Source organism: Saimiri boliviensis, chromosome 2, assembly GCF_048565385.1.
Source record: "Saimiri boliviensis isolate mSaiBol1 chromosome 2, mSaiBol1.pri, whole genome shotgun sequence".
NCBI lineage: Eukaryota > Metazoa > Chordata > Mammalia > Primates > Cebidae > Saimiri > Saimiri boliviensis.
The window spans coordinates 171,912,294-171,937,823 of record NC_133450.1 but is presented as its reverse complement, the minus strand read 5'-3'; the positions used below and the strand labels follow the sequence as shown (position 1 = coordinate 171,937,823).

The 25,530-nt window shown below is 42.7% G+C and overlaps 1 protein-coding gene across 4 annotated transcripts in view; it reads right to left on the bottom strand.

Moving 5' to 3' along the window:
• The window catches only part of ADAMTSL1 (ADAMTS like 1), a 982,413-nt gene that overhangs the window by 123,021 nt on the left and 833,862 nt on the right, over nt 1-25,530 (bottom strand). For all 4 annotated transcript variants that reach the window (XM_074394894.1, XM_074394896.1, XM_074394895.1 and 1 more), the window contains 3 exons: nt 24,809-24,988; nt 19,132-19,285; nt 17,126-18,251 (listed from right to left, as the gene is read on the bottom strand). In XM_074394894.1, coding sequence (XP_074250995.1) covers nt 17,126-18,251; nt 19,132-19,285; nt 24,809-24,988 — 1,460 coding nt within the window. The remainder of the gene's footprint in view (nt 1-17,125; nt 18,252-19,131; nt 19,286-24,808; nt 24,989-25,530) is intronic.

Sequence of the window (25,530 nt, the reverse complement as noted above, 5' to 3'; positions counted from 1 at the left end):
GTTTTTAATGTAATTGCCAACTAAAAGCTATTTAATGCCAGAAGCTTCATGATTGCTCAGATGGAAGTATAGAAAATATTTTTGGAATGGGAAAGGCCACCTGACCACACATTCTTAATCCTGGCCGCCTTCTCTTTCGCCAGACCCTTTAACTTCCTTCTCTTTCAGATGTTCACAGAATCTCGAATTTGCTAATATGTGTATCTTATCTGTTTGCTGGGTAGCTCATTTCAAATTACAAACCTCTGCATGAAATGACTGACTGGATTTCCTGCTCACCTAGGACAGGGGTCCTCAAACTGCAGCCAACTGCCACTTGCTTTTACAAATAAACTTTTACTAGAACACTGCTCTACGGGTTAAAGTATCATCTGTGGCTGCTCTCACACTACAACGGCAGAGTTGAGTAGTCAGAACAGAGATAACACGGCCTGCAAATCCTAAAATGTTTACTATTCGGCCTTTTACTAGAAAAGTTTGCTGACTTCTGGCAGGTAACATGGAAAAATGTTCATTTCTGGTTTATCTCAGTGACATCCTTATTTATACCAAAACAGTTAACCACTTTTGTGGAACTCTGCCACGTGCCAGGACCATTTTTCCAGGAAGAATAAGCAGACTCTAGTGGGATCTCTGGAGAGGCCCTTGTGCTTCAGGGCCTGATTTTACGGCCTCCCTTGGGCTGTCTAGTTGCCACTGGTTGTCCACTATCCTCCAGCGCTCTTCACCTGCATGATTCATGATGGTCATTTCTGCGACCACTTTGTTGACACTCAATACTTTCCTTTTGCTGAGGCTTAAGTATTTACTGAGATGGTTCTTTTTCTCTGGCTCGCTATCCTTACACTTTTCAACTGGGAAAAACATTTGTCATCTCCATTTCTTTCAGTTCTGTAAGGGAAACAAGCCAAACCAAATTGAAACGGGTTTATTTTTCCTTCCCTATCTTCCCTGCCTCTAGTTTTTATATTATCTGCAAACTTGGAAACTGTATTTCATGTGCTTATGACTTTTACACAGAGCATTATTCACAACTTTGGTTCTGAAATGGACCCTGGAGGAATTTCCCATCGGATCCTCACTTCCATTCTGTGAAGTTTCCATCTGCTGATACTCTCTGCTGTGCAAGTTAAAGACTTCCAAATACACCTTAATTCATCTCCGATTCAACACCACTTTGAAACACTGTACAAAGCTTTCTGAAAAATATAATCATTTAGAGGCTACAGATTTCACTTTCTTATCAGCTCAGAGATGATAGCAAAGAATGTGTCGAATATCAGCATCCCCCTCATGATGCCTGGATTTAGGCTGAAAATTCTCCATCACGCTGTTTTCTACAAACCTTGCTAACCCAACTCTTTGAACAACTACGTAGATGTTCCTCAAGTAAGCGTGAAGCTTCTTAGTTTGAGATGTCCTATAAGATGGTGTGATACGATGTCCCCATGTCTAAATGACAATGATTTTGGATACCGACAAATGAGTATCCACTGTGTGTCAGTCATGTTACAGACATTATCTCTGTTCTTTGCACTCTTGCTACTCTGAAGGGCAGAATAAAACCAAGTGCCTAAATGTACTAGAATAATTTTAATTGAACTAATAAGAAAACCAAGGTTCAGAGAGAGAAAAGAAGACTCACAATACTAGTAGAGACAGGGTTTCACCATGTTGGCCAGGATAGTCTTGATTTCTTGACCTTGAGATCCGCCCACCTCAGCGTCCCAAAGTGCTGGGATTACAGGCATGAACCACAGTGCCCAGCCCCACCTCCATTACTTTTTAAGTGTGAGACGTTGAACAAGCTAATCTGACATCTCTGTGCTTCAATTCTAACATCTATAAAATTGTGATAGTAACTTCGAAGGGTTATTGTGAGGATAAATGAACCCCTGAAGCCCAATGTAAGTGCTCTATAAACGTTAGCTGTGCAGATGAGCCTGATGGTTTCTCCACTGGCCTGGATGTGATGGGAGATAGGATGCTAGGAGATTTACTCAATAAGACACATTCTTAAATATATGTCCTTGATGATGGTTAACAGACTCCAGAAAAACCAACAGCTAATTGTAATAAACAATGGTAAGGCTGAGACAGTATTGTGCATAGGGTACTCTGTGGGTCACGGAGGGGGTCATCTGACCTGGCCTTGGGGATAGGCTTCCTTTTTTTTTTTTTTTTTTTATTCTCTTTCCTCATTTTCAGCTCCATCAATTCACTTATATTCCTCTCTAAATTGTGTATTCTTGTTAACATTTCGTCAAATCTTTTTTCAAAGTTCTTAGTTTCTTTGGATTGTGTTAAAACAAGTTCTTTTAATTCACAGAAATTTCTCATTATTCACATTTTGAGGGGATAGGCTTCCTGAAGGAAGGGCAGGAGTTATCCAGATGAAGTGGGTCAGAAGGCCCCCTGCACATTTGTGAACAGCAACTATCTGGGTACTGCTGAAGGGCAGAGCTCAGGCTATGAGGTCGAGGATATAGGAAAGAGATGAAGCTAGAGAAATAAGTGGATGCCAAATGATAAAAGGTGTTGTGGTCACACAGAGGCATCTGGACCTTATCCTCAAGTGATAAGCCATGAAAAGAATTTTAAGCATGAAAGCAGCATGGACAGGTTTGCTAGAAAGATCTCAGGCAGTAACACGGTGAATGGTCTAGAGGAGGAGGCAGTAAACTTCTCTATAAAGGGATAGCTAGTAAATATTTTAGGCTTTGAGGGCCACCTATAGTCTTTGTTGTATAATTTTTTGTTTGTTTTTAATAACCTTTTAAAATTGCAAAAGTCATTCTTTTAATAACCCTTTACCTCATGCCTGGCTTCAAATCCCAGCTCTACCACTTATTAAGTGTGAGACCTTGAGCAAGTTAACCTAACAGCTCTGTGCTCAATTTCACTGGCTCTTTTAATAACTCTTTAAAAGCCATTCTTAATAATGCTTTAAAAAATGTTAAAGCCACTGGCTGTAATTTGCCAACCCCTGGTGTAAAGAAGGCAAATCTAGAGTGAGGAAGCTGTTAGGATAATCTAGAGCTGATAAAGGCAGACCAAAGTACAGGGGATGAGCAGAGAGAAAGGTGGTGTGATTAAACAGCCAATGAGGAGCTAGATTTAGAGATTAAGGAGAAGAAAACAGCAAACTTTTTTTTTTTTGGCTTGGGAAGCTGTCTGTCTGGGAGTACTCCTTACTGTGTAGGGATTCAAGAGTTTCAGCTATTGGAGTTATGGTGCATCTGGGTGGGGACACGCAGCAGACAGAGTCAGAAGATAGAGTCGAGAGAGATTTGGTCTGGTGCTAGACACATGGGAATCATCAGCATAAAGGGCATCCCTGAGTTACCAGCATCAGTGCCTACAGGGTGAGACTCTAAGAGGCTGGGTAAGAGGGAGGTAGAGGAAGAGAAGTCACAAACAACGAGAAAGAATAGCCAGAGAAGTAGGAAGAAAACCAAGTGCATACGGTTTTGATGTAGCAAGAAAATATTTTTAAGAGGAGATGGTAAGCCTGTGTAGAATGCTGCTGGGAGATCACATTAGAGATAGGTGATGCTTTGAGAGACAAAAAATAGCTTTTTTTGTAGGGAGGAGGAGTGGGCTTTTTTTCAAGAGGAGAGTATGTTGCACATAACTTTAGAATGTGAGGTGGGCAAAAAGAAGCCGATTTTCTAATAAAGTCAGTGAAAATTCTATGATAAGCTATAATAAACACAGTAGAAATACAAGCAGGACTTAAATTCATAATTAACAACCTTGGGGGTTAAGTATGGAATGTAGAATTCTACCCTCCATCCAAAAATGTTTTTGGAATGGAAGTTGGCTATTTTAAGGCCATAATGTTTTCAAACCACTCCAGTACCATTGATGTGCTAGGCCCATGAAATGAGGCTACAATAATTCTCTTCTGATGGACTTTTTGCAAGGCAGCAATATGGTGAAATCTGACAGTTACAGATCAACAATAGCTACAAAGATTCAGCAGTAAAAGCAAAGACAACATGAGGCCGAGTTCTTGTTTTTGAAATCAAGTGCTATACAGCCTTCTGAAAAAAAAATTACTACGCCTGATCACTATACTGAAAAGTCCAGTTCAGCTTATAGGGGGCTACATTACACTTAGTTATTTCAACCTTTAGCTAGTCTAGAACTTTTCCAGAAAATGGCAGAAGGTTTGGAGTGTGGCACCTTCCACTGTGTCTTCCTCCTTCACACAAAAGCACTCCCATTTGCATGGTCTGGGCTTTCTCCAATCCAAGGCCCAGTATGAACAAAATTTAGCCATGTGCAAGTACATCAGTTGATGGTAGTCTCAGAGAGAAGGCAGGAAGACAAGAGGTTGCTTGGAAAAAGGAACCCCATGATTCTTAAGTGTCAATCTTAGCATGTCTATCTCCACCAGATCCTTTTTCTTTTTTCTTTTTTTGGAGATGGAGTCTATCTCTCTCTCTCACCCAACTGGAGCACAGTGGTATGATCTCGGTTCACTGCAACCTCCACCTCCCAGGTTCAAGTGATTCTCCTGCCTCAGCTTCCTGAGTAGCTGGGCCTACAGGTGCATGCCACTACACCCAGCTAATTTTATATTTTTAGTAGAGACAGGGTTTCACTCTGTTAGCCAGGCTGGTCTCAAACTCCTGACCTCAGATGATCCACCCACCTTGGCCTCCCAAAGTGTTGGGATTACAAGCATGAGCCACCATGCCCAGTCTCCACTAGATCTTTTAGCTGAACTTATAGTAAGTGTATAATTCTACCCTGAGGTTCACCTTCCTCCCTTCTTTTCTCCCTGTGCTTCTTCAAAGTGATCCTTGAATCTCTGGCTTCAGAGTCATCTGTGCTGCTTGTTTAAATCCAAATTATTGATCCATACTGTGTTTCTAATGGTAGGAGAGGATGAGAGTGCATTCTAACAAGCTCCTGGTAATTATTATGCATGTTGGATTTTTGAACCCCTCTTCAATCTACCTTTAAAAGTTTAAAACTTAAAAGTGCAGTATTCTGGGGGACGGATCCAAGATGGCTGATTAGGAGCAGCTCAAGATTGCAGTTCCCAGCGAAAGCGTGGAGGGTGAGTGGACGCCGCATTTACAGATGGATTTTTATTGCCCACAGACCGGGAGTTTCCCAGGCAGAGGAGCACCACAGGTCGCCAGCACGGCTATTTTGGCTGGCACAGCTGTTTTGGCCGGTGCCCCAGCGTGGTGGGTCTCTGCACAAAACACACGGGTCTGGGCACCATTTTAGCTGGTCACTGAAGCTCCTGGGAGATGGAGTAACCCATTCAACTGATAAAAAAGGGGACTGAAACAGGGAGCCAGGCCAGGAGATTCCCAGACAAAGAAAGCACCATGAATCTCAGTGTGGCTGTTTCAGCTGGCAGAATGGGTTGCCGCATGGGAAATCACACAGATCCCGGCACCTTTTCAACAGGCAACTACAACACCTGGGAGACAGAGTCGCCCATTCAACTGGGAAAAAAAAAAAAACAAAAACCGGGGGGGTCTGAGGCAGGGAGCCAGGTGATCAGGCTCGGCTGGTCCCACCCCCACAAAAAATCAGCAACCTGAAATGCTGTGGATTGAGAGTTTCACAGCAAGCACAGTTGAACCCTGGATGGTCTAGCTCTGTGGGAGAGGGACATCTTCCTTTACTGAGGCAGTCCACCATTACGGAGGTAGTCTGCCATTACTGAGGCAGCCCACCATTACAGAGAGAGTCCACCATTACAGAGGTGGGCCACCATTGCCGAGACAGTTCTAACTATACCCCTATGAACAGGACTGCAGGGAAGTTCACACAGCAGCTGGGCAGAGCACACAGCAGCTCAGGGAAGCCTCTGCAGGCAGACAGTGACTAGACTGCCTCCTCGCTGGTCAGGGCAGCCCTGAAAAAAGGCAGCAGCATGACAGAAACGTATAAATAAAGCCCTAACTCCCTGGGACAGAGCACCTGGGGGAAAAAAGGGGGTTTTGTGAGTACTGCTGCTGCAGATTAAAACGTACCTGCCCAGCAGCTCTAAATGAACAACGGAGCTCACAGTTCAGCACTTGAGCTCCTATAAAAGACAGACTGTCTCCTCAAGCAGCTCCCTGACCCCCCTATATACAAAGAGTCACCTCATAAAGGAGAGCTCAGACTGACATCAGGCAGGTATCCTTCTGGGACAAAGATAGCAGAAGAAACTGGCAGCAACCCTTACTGTTCTGCAGCTGCTGCAGGAATCCCCAGGCAAGCAGTACCTGGAGTGGACCTCAGCAGTCCTACAGCAGAGGGGCCTGAATGTTAGAAGGAAAACTAAGGAACAGAAAGAAATAACTTCATCATCAACAAACTGGACATCCACTCAGAGACCCAATCTGAAAGCCAACAACTACAAAGACAACAGATGGATAAATACACAAAGATGGGAAGAAACCAGCGCAAAAAGACTGAAAACACCCAAAACCAGAACACCTCTCCTTCTACAAGGGATCACAACTCCTCACCAGCAAGGGAACAATGCTGGATGGAGAATGAGTCTGATGAATTGACAGAAACAGGCTTCAGAAGGTGGGTAATAAGAAAGTTCACTGAGCTAAAAGAACATGTTCTAACCCAATGCAAAGAAACTAAGAACCTTGAAAAAAGGTTTGACAAAATGCTAATGAGAATAGACAATTTAGAGAGGAATATAAGTGAATTAATGGAGCTGAAAAACACAATACGAGAACTTCCCGAAGGATGCACAAGTTTTAACAGTTGAATTGATCAAGCAGAAGAAAGCATATCAGAGGTCGAAGATCAACTCAACGAAATAAAACGAGAAGGCAAGATTAGAGAAAAAAAGGGTAAAAAGGAATGAACAAAGTCTTCAAGAAATATGGGACTATGTGAAAAGACCTAATCTACGTTTGATAGGTGTGTACCTGAATGTGACGGAGAGAATGAATCCAAGCTGGAAAATACTCTTCAGGATATTATCCAGGAAAACTTCCCCAACCTAGCAAGGCAGGCCAATATTCAAGTCCAGAAAATACAGAGAACACCACAAAGATATTCCTCAAGAAGAGCAACCCCAAGGCACATAATCGTCAGATTCGCCAGGGTTAAAATGAAGAAGAAAATGCTAACAGCAACCAAAAAGAAAGGTCAGGCTACCCACAAAGAGAAGCTGATCAGACTCACAGCAGATCTCTCAGCAGAAACCCTACAAGCCAGAAGAGAGTCGGAGCCAATATTCGACATCCTTAAAGAAATAACTTTCAATCCAGAATTTCATATCCAGCCAAACTAAGCTTCATAAGTGAAGAAAAAATAAAATCCTTTACAAACAAGCAAGTACTCAGAGATTACATCACCACCAGGCCTGCTTTACAAGAGCTCCTGAAAGAAGCACTAAACATAGAAAGGAACAAGTACCAGCCACTCCAAAAACATACCAAATGGTAAAGAGCATTGATACGATGAGGAAACTGCATCAACTAATGGGCAAAACAGCCAGCTAGCATCAAAATGGCAGGATCAAATTCACACATAACAATATTAACCCTAAATATAAATGGGTAAATGCCCCAATCAAAAGACACAGACTGGCATATTGGATAAAAAGCCAAAACCCATCAGTGTGCTGTATCCAGGAAACCCATCTCACATGCAAGGATACACAAAGGCTCAAAATAAAGGGATGGAGGAAGATTTACCAAGCAAATGGAGAGCAAAAAAAAGCAGGAGTTGCAATTCTCATCTCTGATAAAATAGACTTTAAACCAACAAAGATCAAAAGAGACAAAGAAGGACATTACATAATGGTAAAAGGATCAATGCAACAAGATGAGATAATGATCCTAAATATATATGCACACAATACAGGAGCACCCAGATACATAAGGCAAGCTCTTAATGACTTACAAAGAGACTTAGACTCCCACACAATTATAGTGGGAGACTTTAACACCCCATTGTCGATATTAGACAGACCAATGAGACAGAAAATTAACAAGGATATCTGGGACTTGAAATCAAGCCTGGACCATGCAAACCAAATAGACTTTTACAGAACTCTCCACCCCAAATCCAAGAATATACATTTTTCTCAGCACCACATCACACCTACTCTAAAACTGACCACATAACTGGAATTAAATCACTCCTCAGCAAATGCAAAAGAACGGAAATCGTAACAGTCTCTCAGACCACAGTGCAATGAAATTAGAACTCAGAATTCAGAAACTAACTCAGAACCACACAACTTCATGGAAACTGAACAACTGGCTCTTGATTGTTGACTGGATAAACAATGTAATGAAGGCAGAAATAAAGATGTTCTTCGAAACCAATGAGAACAAAGACACAACGTACCAGAATCTGTGGGACACATTTAAAGCAGTGTCTAGAGGAAAACGTATAGCAATAAATGCCGACATGAGAAGAAAGGAAAGATCTAAAATCGACACCCTATCATCAAAATTGAAAGAGCTAGAGGAGCAAGATAAAAAAAACTCAAGAGCTAGCAGAAGACAAGAAATAACTAAGATCAGAGCAGAACTGAAGGAGACAGAGACACAAAAAACCCTTCAAAAAATCAATAAATCAGGAGCTGTTTTTTTGAAAAGATCAACAAAATAGACCATGAGCCAGATTAATAAAAAGGAAAAGAGAGAAGAATCATATAGATGCAATAAAAAATGATAAAGGGAATATCACCACAGATTGCACAGAAATACAAACCATCATCAAAGTTTATTACAAACAAGTCTAGGCACATAAACTAGTAAACATGGAAGAAATGGATAAATTTCTGGACGCTTGCATCCACCCAAGCCTAAACCAGGAAGAAGTTGAAACCCTGAATAGACCAATAACAAGGGCAGAAGTTGAGGCAGCAATTAAGAGCCTACCACCCAAAAAAAGCCCAGGTCCAGATGGGTTCACAGATGAATTCTACCAGACATACAAAGAGGAGCTGATACCATTCCTTCTGAAACTACACCAAACAATCCAAAAAGAGGGAATCCTTCCCAAATCATTTTATGAGACCAACATCATCCTGATACCAGAACCCGGCAGAGACTCAGCAAGAAAAGAAAACTTCAGACCAATATACATGATGAACATAGATGCAAAAATCTTCAATAAAATACCGGCAAACCAATTGCAACAGCACATCAAAAAGCTTATCCACCATGATCAAGTAGGCTTCATCCCGGGGATGCAATGCTGGTTCAACATACGCATGTCTATAAACGTAATTCACCACATAAACAAAACCAAAGACAAAAACCACATGATTATCTCAACTGACACAGAGAAGGCCTCTGACAAAATTCAACAGCCCTTTATGCTAAAAATTCTCAGTAAACTAGGTATTGATGGAATGTATCTCAAAATAATAAAAGCTATTTATGACAAACCAACAGCCAATATCATACTGAACAGGCAAAAACTGGAAGAATTCCCTTTGAAATCTGGCACTAGACAAGGATGCCCTTTCTCACCACTCCTATACAATATAGTATTGGAAGTTCTAGCCAGAGTAATCAGGCAAGAAAAAGAAATAAAGAGTATTCAAAAAGGAAACAAGGAAGTCAAGTTGTCTCTATTTGCAGACCACATGATTGTATATTTAGAAGACCCCATTGTCTCAGCCCAAAATCTCCTGACACTGATAAGCAACTTCAGCAAAGTCTCAGAATAAAAATCAATGTGCAAAAATCACAAGCATTCCTATACACCAATAACAGACTTAAAGAGAGCCAAATCAAGAATGAACTGCCATTCACAATTGCTACAAAGACAATAAAATACCTAGGAATACAATTAACAAGGAATGTAAAGGACCTCTTCAAGGAGAAGTACAAACCACTGCTCAACAAAATAAGAGAGGACACAAACAGATGGAGAAACATTCCATGTTCATGGTTAGGAAGAATCAATATCATGAAAACGGCCATACTGCCCAAGGTAATTTATGAATTCAATGCTATCCCCATCAAGCTACCAATGACCTTCTTCACAGAACTGGAAAAAGCCACCTTAAACTTCATATGGAACCAAAAGAGAGCCCGCATAGCCAAGTCTATTCTAAGCAAAATAAACAAAGCTGGAGGCATCATGCTACCTGACATCAAACTATACTACAAGGCTACAGTAATGAAAACAGCATGTTACTGGTATCAAAACAGAGATATAGATCAATGGAACAGAACAGAGGCTTCAGAGGCAACACCACACATCTACAACCATCTGATCTTTGACAAACCTCACAAAAACAAGCAATGGGGAAAGGATTCCCTGTTTAATAAATGGTGTTGAGAAAACTGGCTAGCCATGTGCAGAAACCAGAAACTGGATGCCTTCCTGACACCTTACATTAAAGTTAACTCCAGATGGATCAAAGACTTAAACATAAGACCTAGCACCATAAAAAACCCTAGAAGAAAACCTAGGCAAAACCATTCAGGACACAGGCATAGGCAAGGACTTCATGACCAAAACACCAAAAGCATTGGCAACAAAAGCCAAAATAGACAAATGGGACCTAATCAAACTCCACAGCTTCTGCACAGCAAAAGAAACAGTCATTAGAGTGAATCAGCAACCAACAGAATGGGAAAATTTTGGAATCTACTCATCTGACAAAGGGCTGATATCCAGAATCTACAAAGAACTAAAACAGATTTACAAGAAAAAAACAAATAAGCCCATTCAAAAGTGGGCAAAGGATATGAACAGACACTTTACAAAAGAAGACATACATGAGGCCCATAAACGTATGAAAAAATGCTCATCATCAATGGTCATTAGAGAAATGCAAATCAAAACTACATTGAGATACCATCTCACGCCAGTTAGAATGGTGATCATTAAAAAATCTGGAGACAACAGATGCTGGAGAGGATTTGGAGAAATAGGAACACTTTTACACAGTTGGTGGGAGTGTAAATTAGTTCAACTATTATGGAAGACAGTGTGGCGATTCCTCAAGGACCTAGAAATAGAAATTCCATTTGACCCAGCAATCCCATTACTGGGTACATATCCAAAGGAGTATAAATCATTCTACTATAAGGACACGTGCACACAAATGTTTACTGCAGCACTGTTTACAATAGCAAAGACCTGGAATCAACCCAAATGCCCATCGATGATAGACTGGACAAGGAAAATGTGGCACATATACACGATGGAATACTATGCAGCCATAAAAAACGATGAGTTCATGTCCTTTGTAGGGACATGGATGAACCTGGAAACCATCATTCACAGCAAACTGACACAAGAACAGAAAATCAAACACTGCATGTTCTCACTCATAGGTGGGTGTTGAACAACGAGAACACATGGACACAGAGAGGGGAGCACTACACACTGGGGTCTGTTTGGGGGAAATAGGGGAGGGACAGCAGGGGGTAGGGAGTGGAGAGATAGCATGGGGAGAAATGCCAGATAAAGGTGTGGGGAGGAACACAGGAAATCACACTGCCATGTGTGTACCTATGCAACAATCTTGAATGTTCTTCACATGTACCCCAAAACCTAAAATGCAATTAAAAAATAAAAATAAAAATAACAACAACAAAAAAGAGAAGTATTCTACCAGTTGGAGTTCAATACAAATTGGGGTGCTAAGTTGTTTCATCCTACACTAGCACTTGAGGGTTTCTTAGTTTCTGGAGAGAAGGGTTCTTGCCTTATTTATCATCTCAACATATCTAATGCCCAGTAAAGATCAAGAGCATTGTAGGGGCTACTGCAATGGCTCCTTACCGGTCCCCAACTTCCAATCATGTACCTCTACAATCCACCTGCCACAAGCTAGCCCATGTGAATCTGTAAAAGGCTAATCAGATCATGTCACTTTCCTGCTTAACATCCTCCAAATTCTTCCTGTGGTACTCAGACTAAAACCTGAACCTCCCTTCCCTTGGTCTCCGGTTACTCTCACAACCTCGTCCCATGCTACCTCTACCTTTTGCCTCCCCTTACTGCATACAGCCAAATGAACTTCTTTGGAGTTCTTTCAACCAAACCCATTGTCACTTTAAGGCTTTTGTACTGCCCTTCCCTGTATTCTTCCTTCTCACATCACAGTGCTGGGCACTGGGCATCATTCGAATCTTGGTTTATGCGTGATCTCCTTAGCACACCCATCTAAAGTGGTCATCAAATCATTCTCGTATCGTACCTGTTTTAATTTTCTGCCCAAAACTTATTACCACCTGACATTTTTCTTGCTCACTTTTCTGTGTTTGTTGCCTTGCTCCACTCATTGTTAATTCATTCACTATTATTTAGTACCTGCTTGGTGCTGGTTACTGGGGATACAGCAATAAAGAAAGTCTCTAGCCTTGTGGATAGGCAATCAACAAATATTTAGATAACACATCAGATAATGATAAAATTATCTAAATAGAGTTAAAAGGATAGACAATGATGAGGGGTGCTCATCATACAGTGGCAAGGAAGGCCTCTCTAGTATGTTCCATTTGAGCAGAACTCCAAATGCATGTAAACTCCAAGGGAACCTGGTTTCATTTATCACAGTATTCCTAGCAAGTCGATGTATACGTGGCATATTACAGTTAGTTAGTAAATACTTAAGGAATGAATAAATATGCATACCTCTCTTTTAGCACTTATAATACTGTATTTGCTCCTCTGGCTCCCAAACTGGACTTTGAATTTCATCAACAGGAAATGAATCTTCTTTTCCTCCATCCCTAGTACCTAACATAGAATCTGGCTTAGAGTAGGCATGAGAATGTTTGAAGAATAAAGGATTCAGGAAGTAGGGATTATGATGAACCAGCCAGTCATAATATACTAAGGACACCCTGTAAATGACTGCTTGAGAAGCTGACTTGCACTTCTAAGAATCATGTGAATTTCAACAAGTTATATAAATGATGAGACACAGCAGTATCAGAATTGATAGTGATTCTTTTCTAAAACTAATTTCTTTCATATCAAACTTTGGAATATTTAAAAGCAAAGAAATAACAGACTTCTCTCACTTTTGTCTGGACCTATCTTGCTGGCTCATGCTATTTGGAGTATACTTTAACAAACTGCAACGTCCCACAGACCAACACACAGCTGAATCTTGCAGACTCTCAGAAGGTGGATTTGGGCCTTTAGCAAAAACAGACTAACTGAACTGTAACACTGGGCATTTCAGCACTTCTCTGTTTGAAAATAAATGAGCATTTCTGAATCACTACCAGACATAGTAATGATGACAAGCAATGAAACCCAACACAGAAGAGGTCACCAACAGCCCACAGCAAAGCAATCCCAAAGGCAGCATGCTCTGTGCAGATACATTCACTCTTTTCTCAAACAGAACTTAAAAGACATAGAAAACTAAGCTCCAGTCATATTTCTTATTGACCAGCCAAGAAAAATGGAAAAATTATGATGTCAAAGATCAGAAATGCAAATCTCTTATTTTTCCCTACCACATGCCATTTAATTGCATTGAAAAGCTTAGTCAAGGCTAGATCCATAAAAAGAAAATTTTTGATGGTGGCAAAAACTGTTTGTTCCTGCCTCTCAGGGATTTTCCCTCTTACCTTCTTAGTGCTACCCTCCCCAACAACAGTGTCCTGGATGATGAAGGATCCAGGACTTGCCCTCTGCTCGCCTAGGTCCAGTGCGTCAGTGTTCTTAGCACCTCACTGCCACGTCTCTGTTTCTAGCAAGATTCCACTGAACCTTCTCCATCTTAAAGCCATTAGGGTTAGACTCTCAATGCCCATCAAGGTGAAAATTAAAAGGCCAACGTGTGTTTTCTAAGTGCTATTTCAAGAATTATTGGTGTTCCTGAGATTACTAAGCCAAAAAAATTGTTCAGTGATTAAAGGAGAGCTTTGAAAACACAGCATACTATATTGTCTACTTGGAAAGTCACAACACACACTGGAATGCTTAAAAGAGTGAAATAAAAAGAAAAATCCCAAATAACTTTCAGTTGGGGGATAGTTAAATGCATTCAGGAACAGTAATCAGCTGTTAAAAAAGGTAATATAGACCACTACATACTATTACGAAAACATCTCCTAGACATGCTGTTAAGTAAAAACCGAGTCACATTTCTGAACATGACTAATATCCTATTAAAAAACCCAAATCCTATGTGTGCATACATGCTTTTTATGTAATACAGTAAAATATATAAACATTGTAGAAGGATGTATACCAAATTATTAAGAATGATAGCCTCCGGGGAGCATTGGGGGGATGAGGGAGGCTTGTACTTTTTATAGATTTAGATATTATTTGAATTGTTTTATAGCCCTTTTATTATTTTTGTAATAAAAAATCAAGTGTGATATTAAAAAAATAGATATAAAATCCAGCAGTACACACATCTGTTTAGCTTTAAGTTTACCCTTCTCAAACTCATGTGATCACTGAGCCTGTTTGTAGAACATTTAGGAACAACTTGTGCCACAACTTTTGAAGTTACTGTGGTCAAAGTTCTCCCATCAGCATATGGGTTTTAACCTTCCGTGACCTTCTGTAAATAAGGGAAGGAGGGAGGAAGGGCCTTGGAGATCATATGGTACAGCCCCCTCATTTCTGAAATGAAGAGACTAAGACCATGAAAAGTGAGGGGCCTTGGCAAGATCAGCTTGAACCCCTCCATGCTTGTCTACCTTTTCCACATCATCCCTGCAGTTACCAGGTGACCTAGATGGGCCACAGTCCTTGGATTTCATAAAAAGTCTCCAACACTCAAAGAAATTGTCAGGACTTCTAAGTAAGCCAGGAACTGCATGTTCTCCCTGCATGGCAAAGGCTGAGCAGAATCCTGATGACCCCTTCCCATTGCCCTGTCTTGTTCCACAGCTTTTTAGTAGGAAGTAGCAAGATGTTAATTCCCATCTTTTCCCTCATGCAGTCAATTATGATTCTCTTCAATCCCAATAGTACCAATCCCAGCCAATAGACCCGGGGGATGGAAGTAAAACTTGGTACCTACACTTGATGAACTGACTGTCTGGTAGAGAAGAGGGCATGATGGCGGTGTAATAGGCACAGCAGGTGCACTGACAGGACTGAGTTGCAGGGCACCCCTCATCACCCTGGGGCCAGACACTGGAGCTGCCACTCAGTGACCTCAGAGGGTTTGACGGCAATCTTCACTACCATGTTATAAGGATTTTTGGAGAAAATGACAGAGATAACAGTAGTTAAGCTCATCAAGGAAAGTATGAGTGGTGGGGGTTGGGTGGGGGGACCATGGGAGCAAAGGGGCAGGTTAAAAGCACAAGCTCTGGGGCATGCTGCCTGTGTACAGAGCATTTCCAGTGTTTCTATGCAGGTCCAACATCTGTCCCTTAGCTTTCTATCTAGGGTGTGGTAACAACAATAGTGCCTACTAGTTCCTAGAATTTTCGGGGAAAATTAAGATAATGCCTTCAAAGCACTGAGCATATGTCTGGCATACAGTAAGAGCACAAAGAAATAATAGTATTGTTATCAAAGCTATTTGGTTTATAAGTACTAAGGCTGAGAGGCAGTATTATTGACATTTCAAAGGCAAAAAAAAAATGTGTGCAGGATGGATAAAAGTTATTATACATCTGTTCACCAAGTCTCAGAAGAGTAGACAGAACTTTTCTTTGTAATGAAATAAACTTGATATTGAATGCCTTGTTTCAGCTCTTACTAAAGTATGATCTTAGGTGAGCTGCTGAACCTTGGTTTTCTACATAAAACTGGAGGTTAATGTCAATCTTGTGGATTGACTACTGAAATAAAAAGTGCAGTTACTTATAAATAAACCTGGCACAGTGCCTGGAACAATAAACGCTGGCTTCTTTCCATCCTTACCAACAGCTAGCAAGCCAGAGAAGAGGATTAGTGAAACAATAGCATTTAGACATAGACTTAATGAAAAGAGCATTATGCTTGGATTCGGAGAAGACAAAAGGTTAAAATGAGAAATCTAGACTACAGGATCATGATTCTGTGATTCTTTAAAGCGACTTCCCACAGGGAAGTTCTTTTTTTGTTACATATGGTAGCTCTGATGCCTAATTAATACGACCTTTAGTAAGTTACCTAACTTTATGTGTTTCCTCTTCTATAAAGTGTAGATAACTGTATCCACTTCTATTCAGTGAGATAAAACAAAGAGTTTACATTTGCCTGGAAGATAGTCACTACTCAATTAATGACAACTATGTTCATTGCCAGGGCCCCTGTAAAGATTAAAAGAGACAAAATATGTAGAAAGCGTGGCACAGGTAGTGGTAAAAAACATTATTAATTCTACTACCACTATTGGTTCTACATTATAAATGGCTTTGGCCCAAAGGGACTAGTAAGTGATACATGCTGTCATCCTGATAATGACACATCAAAACAGAGACGACAGGAGATATTAGGATAATTAATCACAGGTCCAACTGGGAATAAAAGCTTTCTGGAACAAACAGCCTTGTTCAGCCCAGACACAGGAGGGGCTCACCCATGGGAAACAGCAGGTGCTGGCTGCATTCTCTGCTCAGCCCTGGGGACCACACACATGGAGACAGTGTCCCAGTGTCGAGGCTTTTCCATGGTTCATCTTATAGAATAGTAACATAATAATGCCTTGGCCTGGAATGATGTCTTTCTGCCAAAAGTTCAAAGCTATCCAGAGAGTATCTCATTCATCTTTGGGATCCTACAGGGATGGGGGTGGGTAGGCAGTGTTGCTATTCCCTTAAAAGGGTAAGAACAGACAGCTTAGAAAAATGAAATAGCTTGTCTTTGCTCCAATAGTCTATCTGTGCTGAGAGAGGGCCTGCACCCCATGATGCGATCCCGGAGGCCAGCTCTAAGCTCTACTCCAGGCGTCCCCAAACTTTTTACACAGGGGGCCAGTTCACTGTCCCTCAGACCGTTGGAGGGCCGCCACATACTGTGCTCCTCTCACTGACCACCAATGAAAGAGGTGCCCCTTCCTGAAGTGCGGCGGGTGGGGTGGGGCCGGATAAATGGCCTCAGGGGGCTGCAAGCGGCCCGCGAGCCGTAGTTTGGGGACGCCTGCTACTCCTTCAAAGAACACGTTGAAGACTGTGTAAATAGTGTGACTTGGGCTAGATGTGGCCCCTTGCCTCCCTCCCAAGACCAGGTTAGCTACAAGGCTCACCTGTCACTGAACTGAACTTCTTCTCCATTCCTGGCCCAGCTGATGGTAGGCCTTGGGTGGCCGACGGCCTCGCAGTGCAGAAGCACACTCAGTGTCCCGCTGGCCAGGGCCACTGTCTGCCCCAGGTGGGTGACCACCTCGGAGGCTGAGAGCTGCTGGGCCGCGGAGATCTTGCGCAGGATGGTGGGCTTGCGGTGCGGCCTGCGAGAGCCGCCCCCGGCATCCCCGGCGGAGGAGGTCCGCAGGGAGCTGCTGAAGCCAGACACGTGTTTATGCGGCGAGACCTCCACGGGGGGAGTCCTGCGCTCCGAGGGCTTCAGAAGTGTGTCCTGGTGCTCCAGGTGGCTGCGGAAGAGCTCCTGCGCCAGCTGGGCCACCAGGTGCTTGCTGTAGAGGTCGCGCAGCTCCTCGGGCTGCTGGGAGAGGTTCCTGAGGATGTCGTCCAGGCGCCGCTGCTCGGTCACCACGGTGAAGGGCAGGTGCAGGAGCGCTCGCTCCGCGCCCGGGTCCTCCTCCGAGGTCGCGTTCCTTTCCGCCGAGTCCGGCGCCTCCCACGAGGCCGGCAGCTCCCCGCGCCAGCCGCCCTGCTCCAGCAGCCGCGAGACGAGGTCGTCGTAGCGGCTCCCCGGGCTGGCGGCCAGGCCCCGCTTCTCCGCCTTGCTGCCGTTGGAGAAGATCCCGTTCTGGTGTTTGTGGGTCTGCAGGGCCTCCTTCGGGCCGGCCTTCCTCCCCGCGAGCGCCTCCTCCTCACTCCTCGGGCTCAAGGGCCGGGCCACGAGCTTGCGGTTGCCTCCAATGAGCTTAATCACAAAGTGCTCCCGGGCCGGGCCCGCCGAGCAGGTGTAGACGCCCGCATCCGAGGGCTTGAGGCGGTGGATCTTGAGGTAGCCGAAGGGGGCCACCGTGACGTGCGTGGAGCTGACGAGGTGCTGGCCGTCCTTCTCCCAGGTGATGAGGGGCTTGCGGACCCGGCGCGCGGGGCAGCGCAGCACCACTGCCGTCTTGGGGAGCAGGTAGGCGAAGCCCCCCACCACGAAGTGCAGCTTCCTCTGCCTGCGAGTCTGGATGTAGACCTTCCTGGCGGCCGCGATGTGCGGGCTGTGCTTCGTGGACGGCCGCCCGGGCCCTGGAAGGAGAGTGAGGCCGAAGGGACAGAAAAAGGTGGGGAGACAGAGAAAACCCGCAGTGAGATGCAGCCAGTAAAGAGGGCAGAGGAAAGGGCCAGAGTGGAGAAGACAGAGATGGAGGCATCGGAGGGACGGGAGAGAAGGCGTTCTTCAGGGTTTATTTTGGCCAGGGCCATCCTTTACTGCCTGTGTTTTTCAGGAGGACCTCGCGCCCAGCTGTGGACCATCAAGCTGCTACCACAATCAGAACTAATGAGATGCACTGGGCAACCCAGCGCCTCCCTGCTGGGCCTTGTTGCCCCTAGAAGCTGAGATGCAGAGTTCTAAATGGAGGGGGATCCCAGGGGAAAGGCACTTTCTCTCATTAAAAGAATTTTTAAACAATAAATTAGCACCATAAAAAGAGGCAGAGGACAGAGAGGAGAATGTCCTCTTTTAAATGTTTACCTTTTGGGTCTTGCAAGGCACCAGAGCCCTAAAGGACCTGGTGAGGAGAGCCCAGAAGTGTTGCGGCTCTAGGGACTAATAGTAATCAGAACAAATCTGTTTAGAGTCGTTTAAAACCCCAGAGTGGCTAACATTAGACATCATTAGTACTATGCTGCCTCCAGCTTCCTGATCTCTCTATGCCAGCGAGTGAACTTTGCTCTACCCCCTGCAAACTGTTTTTCCAGGGGAGGAGAGAATTCGGCCTGGCCACAGGTAATTAAGATTCCTTTTCCGTCTCCAGCTGAGCTCTCCTGCCTGCAGCCCTCCAGGGGGTTCTACTGTGCCACTATTTCCCCCAGGTCTTGGGTTTAGGGAAGGCCACAGCATGGTGGCTGTACCTGCTGCTGTTTGGGTTTCATCTCCCCATCCCCCGAGCCCTGACACACTTACTTGCACAGGTTGCCAGCATACAGGGCCTGATGGAGGAAGAGAAAGGCAGGGGCGGGCACAGGGTGGAATTGACAGCAGTTGAGATCCCGGTTTTCAGCACCTTTCGGCAAATAGCACTTCGAGTCTGAGTGCCTTCCCCACAGCTTGTGGAACACTGGCGGAGAAAGAAGGGCCAAATGCACATAAATTCAAGAAACTAGAAGCTAATTTTTAAGTAGACTCTCAAACTCATCAAAATATGAGAAAAGTTGCTTGGAAAAGCAATAGCCACTGAGATAGAAATACTAATTATGAGGTAATGATGTGGAAGACATGCCCATCTTGTAGACATACTGCACACTAAGATTTTCTACTCTGAGGTTTCCTGAAGACATTTTGTCTATTTTACTTATATAGCCTGGGCTTCAGAGTTACAGAGTTGTAGAGTGTTTAAATCCCAACTCAGTATTTCACTAGTTGGCAAGTTACCTAAATTCTCTGAGTCTGTTCCCATTTATGCTTAGTTTGCAAACCTGGGAATTAAGTGAGATAATATAGTTTAAATGCTATACATAGAAATGACAATTATTATTAATTCCTTTTCCTTCCTTCACAAATAAATGACAATATTTTTGTGTCAAGAATTAGATAACTGTTATGAATCTACTTTGTCTAAGGTAGCATGCTGGATGTTATGAAAAAAAGATGTGCAAGAGAGTTTCTAACCCCAATGAGCTGTCATTCAAATGAGGGGAAAATTCCAATGTTAAAATGAAATAGTCCATTTGGGAAATCTAAGTCAAAACCACCACGAGATACCACTTCATATGCACTAGAACAGCCATCATAAAAAAAAAAAATACGATAGCAAGTGTTGGTGAGGATATGAAAAACTGGCAGTTTCACTCATTACTGTTGGGAAAGTAAAATGATACAGCCACCTTAGAAAACAGATTGGGCTTCTTACAAAGTTAAACGTAAATTTACCATGAGACGATTGGGTCTCTTCATCACCCGAGAAGCCCCTGGATCACTTCCTTAACATAATTACAGGAACATAGTTTTTTTTTTTTTTTTTTCCTATGAATTTTTTTTTTTTTTTTTTTTTTTTTTTTTTTTTTTTTTTTTTTTTAGAGTTAAAAGTGACCACAGAGACCCCCTGGTCACCTCTCAGGGCTTTCTTTTCTTTCTTGCTTGCTTTCTTTTCTTTTTTTTTTTTTAATTGCATTTTAGGTTTTGGGGTACATGTGAAGAACATGCAAGATTGTTGCATAGGTACACACATGGCAGTGTGGTTTGCTGCCTTCCTTCCCCTCACCTGTATCTGTCATTTCTCCCCATGCTATCTCTTCCCACCTCCCCACCCCCCCATCCCTCTCCCATTTCCCCCCAACGGACCCCAGTGTGTAGTGCTCCCCTCCCTGTGTCCATGGGGAACATAGTTTTAAAATCCCTGCTCTAGCTTAACTTCCTTATTCCAGAGATAGAGAAATTGAAGCTAGAGAAAGAGCTAGACTTAACCAAAGTCATAACCCAATCTTCTGACCTGAAACTGTTTTTAGGTTTCTAGTTAGCAGCCTTAAAACAGCTACCAATGCAACCGCAATTTTACTCCGGGGTATCTACTCAGGAAAGACAAAAACATACATCCACACAAAGGCTTGTATGCACACATCCACAGCAGTATGACTCATAATTGCCAAAAGTGAAAAATCACCCAATGGCTATCAACTGATGATTAAATAAAACATGCCATATCTATCCAGTGGAATATTATTCAGCCATTAAAAGTAGTTCTTATATGTGCTACAACATGCATAAACTTTAAAAACATGCTAAGTCAAATTTTATAATCTATAAAGCAGACCTCAATAAAGCTGTTTATAGAATTGTAATTACAGAATTTAGTAAAAATATACAATTAGAAGACAAAGCAGTATAAAGTTAATGCTAACAATAATTGAATGCTTATAGTACACTAGGGATCTCCTCACCAAGGTCTTGAAGATGGTTGGAGTCTGGGTGGGTGTAGAGAAACAGGGATCAGATGGGAGACAGGGAAATATCCAGAAAAAAACATAGGAAAGTTCAGCATAGGAGTCCCAAGGCAGGCATGGGACAGAGTAGTTTGACAGAACAGAGGCCTCAAGGTGGAAGTGTCAGGAGATTGAGGGTTAGTTTGGAGCCAGACTTTGAAGACCTTTAGTTTTCAGACAAGAGGTTTGTAATTGGTCCATAAGGCAATCGAAAACCACTGAAGAGGGGGGTGACATGATGAAAGAGGTGTTTGGAGAAGTTAATCTGGCAACAGTGTACAGAAGGGATGCAAGCAGGAGGTGGATGGGAGGCAGGGCGTTGGGGAAGGAGGTTGTCATCTCCAGGCTTGTGATGATAAAGGCCTTAACAAGGGCTGCAGAGTGCGTCACGTTAACTTGAAAAATGACAGTAAAAAAAAAAAAAATCTTATATTTTCAAATGTTATATCCTAACATGCTGAAGTGACGTTATTCTGTGTGACGCCACCCTGAAAGAAATTTAAGATGCAAAAGATGGAGATGAGAATCAAACCCATTGCTTTTATAGTCTGACAATTACGGGTTCCAGATTCCACATATTCCTTATTTTACTGCAAATGTCAGTGCCAAATCCAAGGATCAGATGGGATGTAGGTAAGAAGCCTGAAAAATTTAAAAAGCATAGTTGTTTTGAGGCTGCAAAGTAGAGACATAAAACCAGAGTTTTGTATCAGAAGATTCGGTTATGACTTTTGTCAAGTCTAGCTCTTTCTCTAGCTTCAAGTTCCATAACTCTGGGATAAGGAAGTTAAGCTAGAGCACGGATTTTAAAATTGTATTTCATAACTATGTTGAGAAAGTAATTCAGGGGCTTCTCAGGTAATGAGTAGACCCAACTGTTGAATAACTGAGATCACTACTCACACTTAAACCAAAACAGCTCTAATTTTATGTTTAAGATTTTTGACTTCATAGTAAGATTTCATTTGATAAAGGGTTCTGTGGTTTTAATTTTTCAGCAAAGTAATTAGGCTATAGGATCTTTCAAGCTTCTTCTAGCTCTAAAATTCACTATTTTTAAGACATTTTTGGCAGGAGAAGGAGCAACTTCCATAAAATAGGATTTAAAAATATTTAATATCCAAGTCTTTAAGGAGATTGAGGATTTCATTTAAGGGAAAGAAGTATGCCCTTTCGAGAGGTCTTAACTTCAAAAATAGAATCTGTAAGTAATTTTATCTGAAATTCTAAAACTTTGGTTTAATTCCATCTCTGTGGGATTCTGTGCAGTAACCACGAGATTGAGCCCACACAGCTGAGGATGAAAATCACCCACCGATCATCTAGGTCTTCCCTTCTCCAAGGGCAGTCTCATGGGAGGTGTGGAATGCACATGTCATCTCAGCCAGGGGGCCAGGGTAATGGCCATGATGATGACAGGGCCAGTGTGGAGCCTTTGTGAACACCTCCAGGAGCACTTCAATAGGGTACCCGTGTGAGTTTAATCCCAGCGATTCAGGCATTACTTCCCACCATGCCCAGCCCCACCTCAAATGTTTGGAATTTACATTCATTAATCCAGATAGCTCAGAACCTAGTAACATTCCTTGGATAAGGGCTAACTCCTCCCAGTTCCCAAAATATAACATTCTCTTGAGGAAGACCAGGAGAGCCCGTGGGAGACCTAAGCTGTGGCCTCAGGCCTAGCCAGCCACGGTGAGTGCTTCCTTTTACTTCCTTTCCTTCTCATGACAAGTGAGCCCAAATGGAAGAGAATCATAAGGGTTAATTTTAGTAGGCACAAAGTATTTTACAGGCAATATAGATTAAATTTAATTTCTGCCTCCCACCTACGTGATGGATGCTATTATATCTCCATTACACAGATAAGCAACCTAAGACCAAAAAGGTTAGGTAATTAGCCCAAGGTTATAGAGCCAGTAAGTGGCAGAGTCAGACTTGAACCTAGGTTTGCCTGTCGTTGAGGAGTCTGGACTCTCAACAACAACACGTTGCAGTAGTACTGTTCTGAGGGCCGACTGTACTTAATGGGACCAGTGGGACCTTTTCCTTAGTCCGAAATCTCAAGAGTCTCTCTCAAATCTGCAGGCAGAAAAGAACTTTTTCTGAATCCTCTGTGTCTCATATACTTCAAAGGCCACAAACTCCAGGAACACAGGAAGACAATTATAATACACACAAGTTCCTTCCTCAGCAGCCCACTCTTGATGGACTATCAGCTGGTAGACTTAGGGGAGCAATTCCTTTTATAATACTGCACTGGGAGAATGTTTTCATCTAGAGCCACTTGGCAAATACATCTGTGTTCTTCAAATGCCATATCCCAAATCAACGTTCCCGTGGAAAATTGTCACTAACATGCACGTGCACACACACAAATATACACATGCTCATTTTATACACTTTTAATCTTTTATCTTGCTGAAATCAAATTTCTTTCCAAAACATAAAAAATAATTCCCCAAATGTTCTGAGACATTTGGGGTGAGATACCACAGGAAGCAATTTTACTGCCAAATTATAAAACTTCCTGTGGTAACGAAAGTTATCTCTTAATTGCAATGCACTTAGCAGGCACCATCTCATAGACTTCTATAAGGGTTGATAAGATACGGGCAAGAATTCTAAGAACCTATGTTGAGAGAGCTGGATCTTAATTTTCACAGGCAGCTTTGCCCTCTATAAGCAAGTATCTCTGTGAGGTATTTCAATCAGCAGCAGCTCCCTCCTGTGAGTTGTGTACTATACCAAAAAAGGCATTGGGGTTAGAAAGGCGCATTCAAATGCTTATATGCTAGAAAAAGGAAAGTCTTGAATTTGGCTTTACAGAAATTTTCACTTCAGGTCTAGCGATTCTGCTTGTGAGGCACAATTTTGGGGGGATTTCTCCATGGAAGACACACAGGCCTATGGAGCTGGAGAATCAAAGGCAACTCAAGGAAGTGGTCGTGGCTGAAAACAAATGACTTGAAGCTAGGTGTAAATGAATCAGCAGACACCCGAATTAGAAGAGGCATGATTTAGAAAGATAGGTTAGTTAGAGGTATGTCTCTGACTTAGGAGATAAAAGTCAGGAATGGTGAATGCTGATGCAATCACTTCCCAAAGTGCAGGGCAGCAAGGGAAATCAAATTCTCTTGCTGGGAAGTTGTTGAAGATTTTTAGAGCCAGGAAACTAACAGTAAACAGGCAGGATTTCCTTGGCCTTCTTTTCCTAATAAATCATGTCCTTTATTGTCCAGTAACTTGGAAGAGACGTGCTAGAGAGGCTTTGCCTTTCCTGAATAGAGACTAGAAACATCTGGGAGGAGGTACAGGGAGGTCAGGAGGAGGGGTGGTGTGGAGATAGAAGGAGAAGAACTCAGTGTGTCGAAAACAATTCTGGGCCGAAACAGCACCAATGAGGTCTGGTTTTGTTCCACAAAGAGGCCATTTACAATTCCAAGCTTCCGATTGCTGGGTAAGGGCTGGCTATGTAACTTGGGCCCCTGAAGCCTCGTTAAAAGCTAGTTACACACTATGGTGTATATGGTTACAAAAATACTGTTCCATAATGTTAGGAGGATTGTTTTGTTTTCTTCTTGCCTTTTCTATGTATATGTTTGTGGTGCTGCCTTTTCCTACTTAGGTGTCTTTTATTCTCTCCCAAAGAACATACATACCTCTGTCCAGTCCAAGAGAAGCCACTCACTGGGACAGTCATCTTTCTTGCATGCTTGCTGGGAGGCCGGTTTTGAAGCTGAACAGAAGGTCTCAGGAAGCTCCAGGAAGCTGCCATCAGCCATGCGCTGCTTGCAAAGAACCTCGCGTTTCTGAACACCTCCGCCGCATGTTCTGGAACACTGGGGAAGGAAAGACAGAGGGAAGAAAAAGTAGATCCTATATGGGAAGGCAGTTTGTCTGACTGCGAATTCTTACCTTAGTTTGGCAGAGTAAAGGAAAAAGAAAAAAAAGCAGAAAAAGAAAAAACCAGGAATTGGTCCAAAGGATTTTGTTTCTTCACTTTGAGGTGAATTTTACAGCAAGATCTACCCTCTCCATTCCTAATCCCAGGTATTTAACTAGAGTATCCAGGAATTTCTGGGGCCTTTAAATCTTAGAAAGTTGCTCCTGAACTATGATTTGCAGCCCCATCCAAGACAACTGGTTTAAAAGGTTAGTATAATAGAGTGTTCAGCATATTTATGATCCAGGGAAAATCATCTGTGCTCCTTCCAGAATGAACAGGAGAGAGCTCTTGCCATCGGTATAAATCTGGATAAATTAATTTGCAGAAAAGACAGTCCTTTCTCTAAGTGAAGGCACTCTGCCACACTGAATGGGCACCAGATTTAGGGTCTGGTTTTCTTAAGAAGCTCCTGGAATACTTTTCTTGCAGGATTGA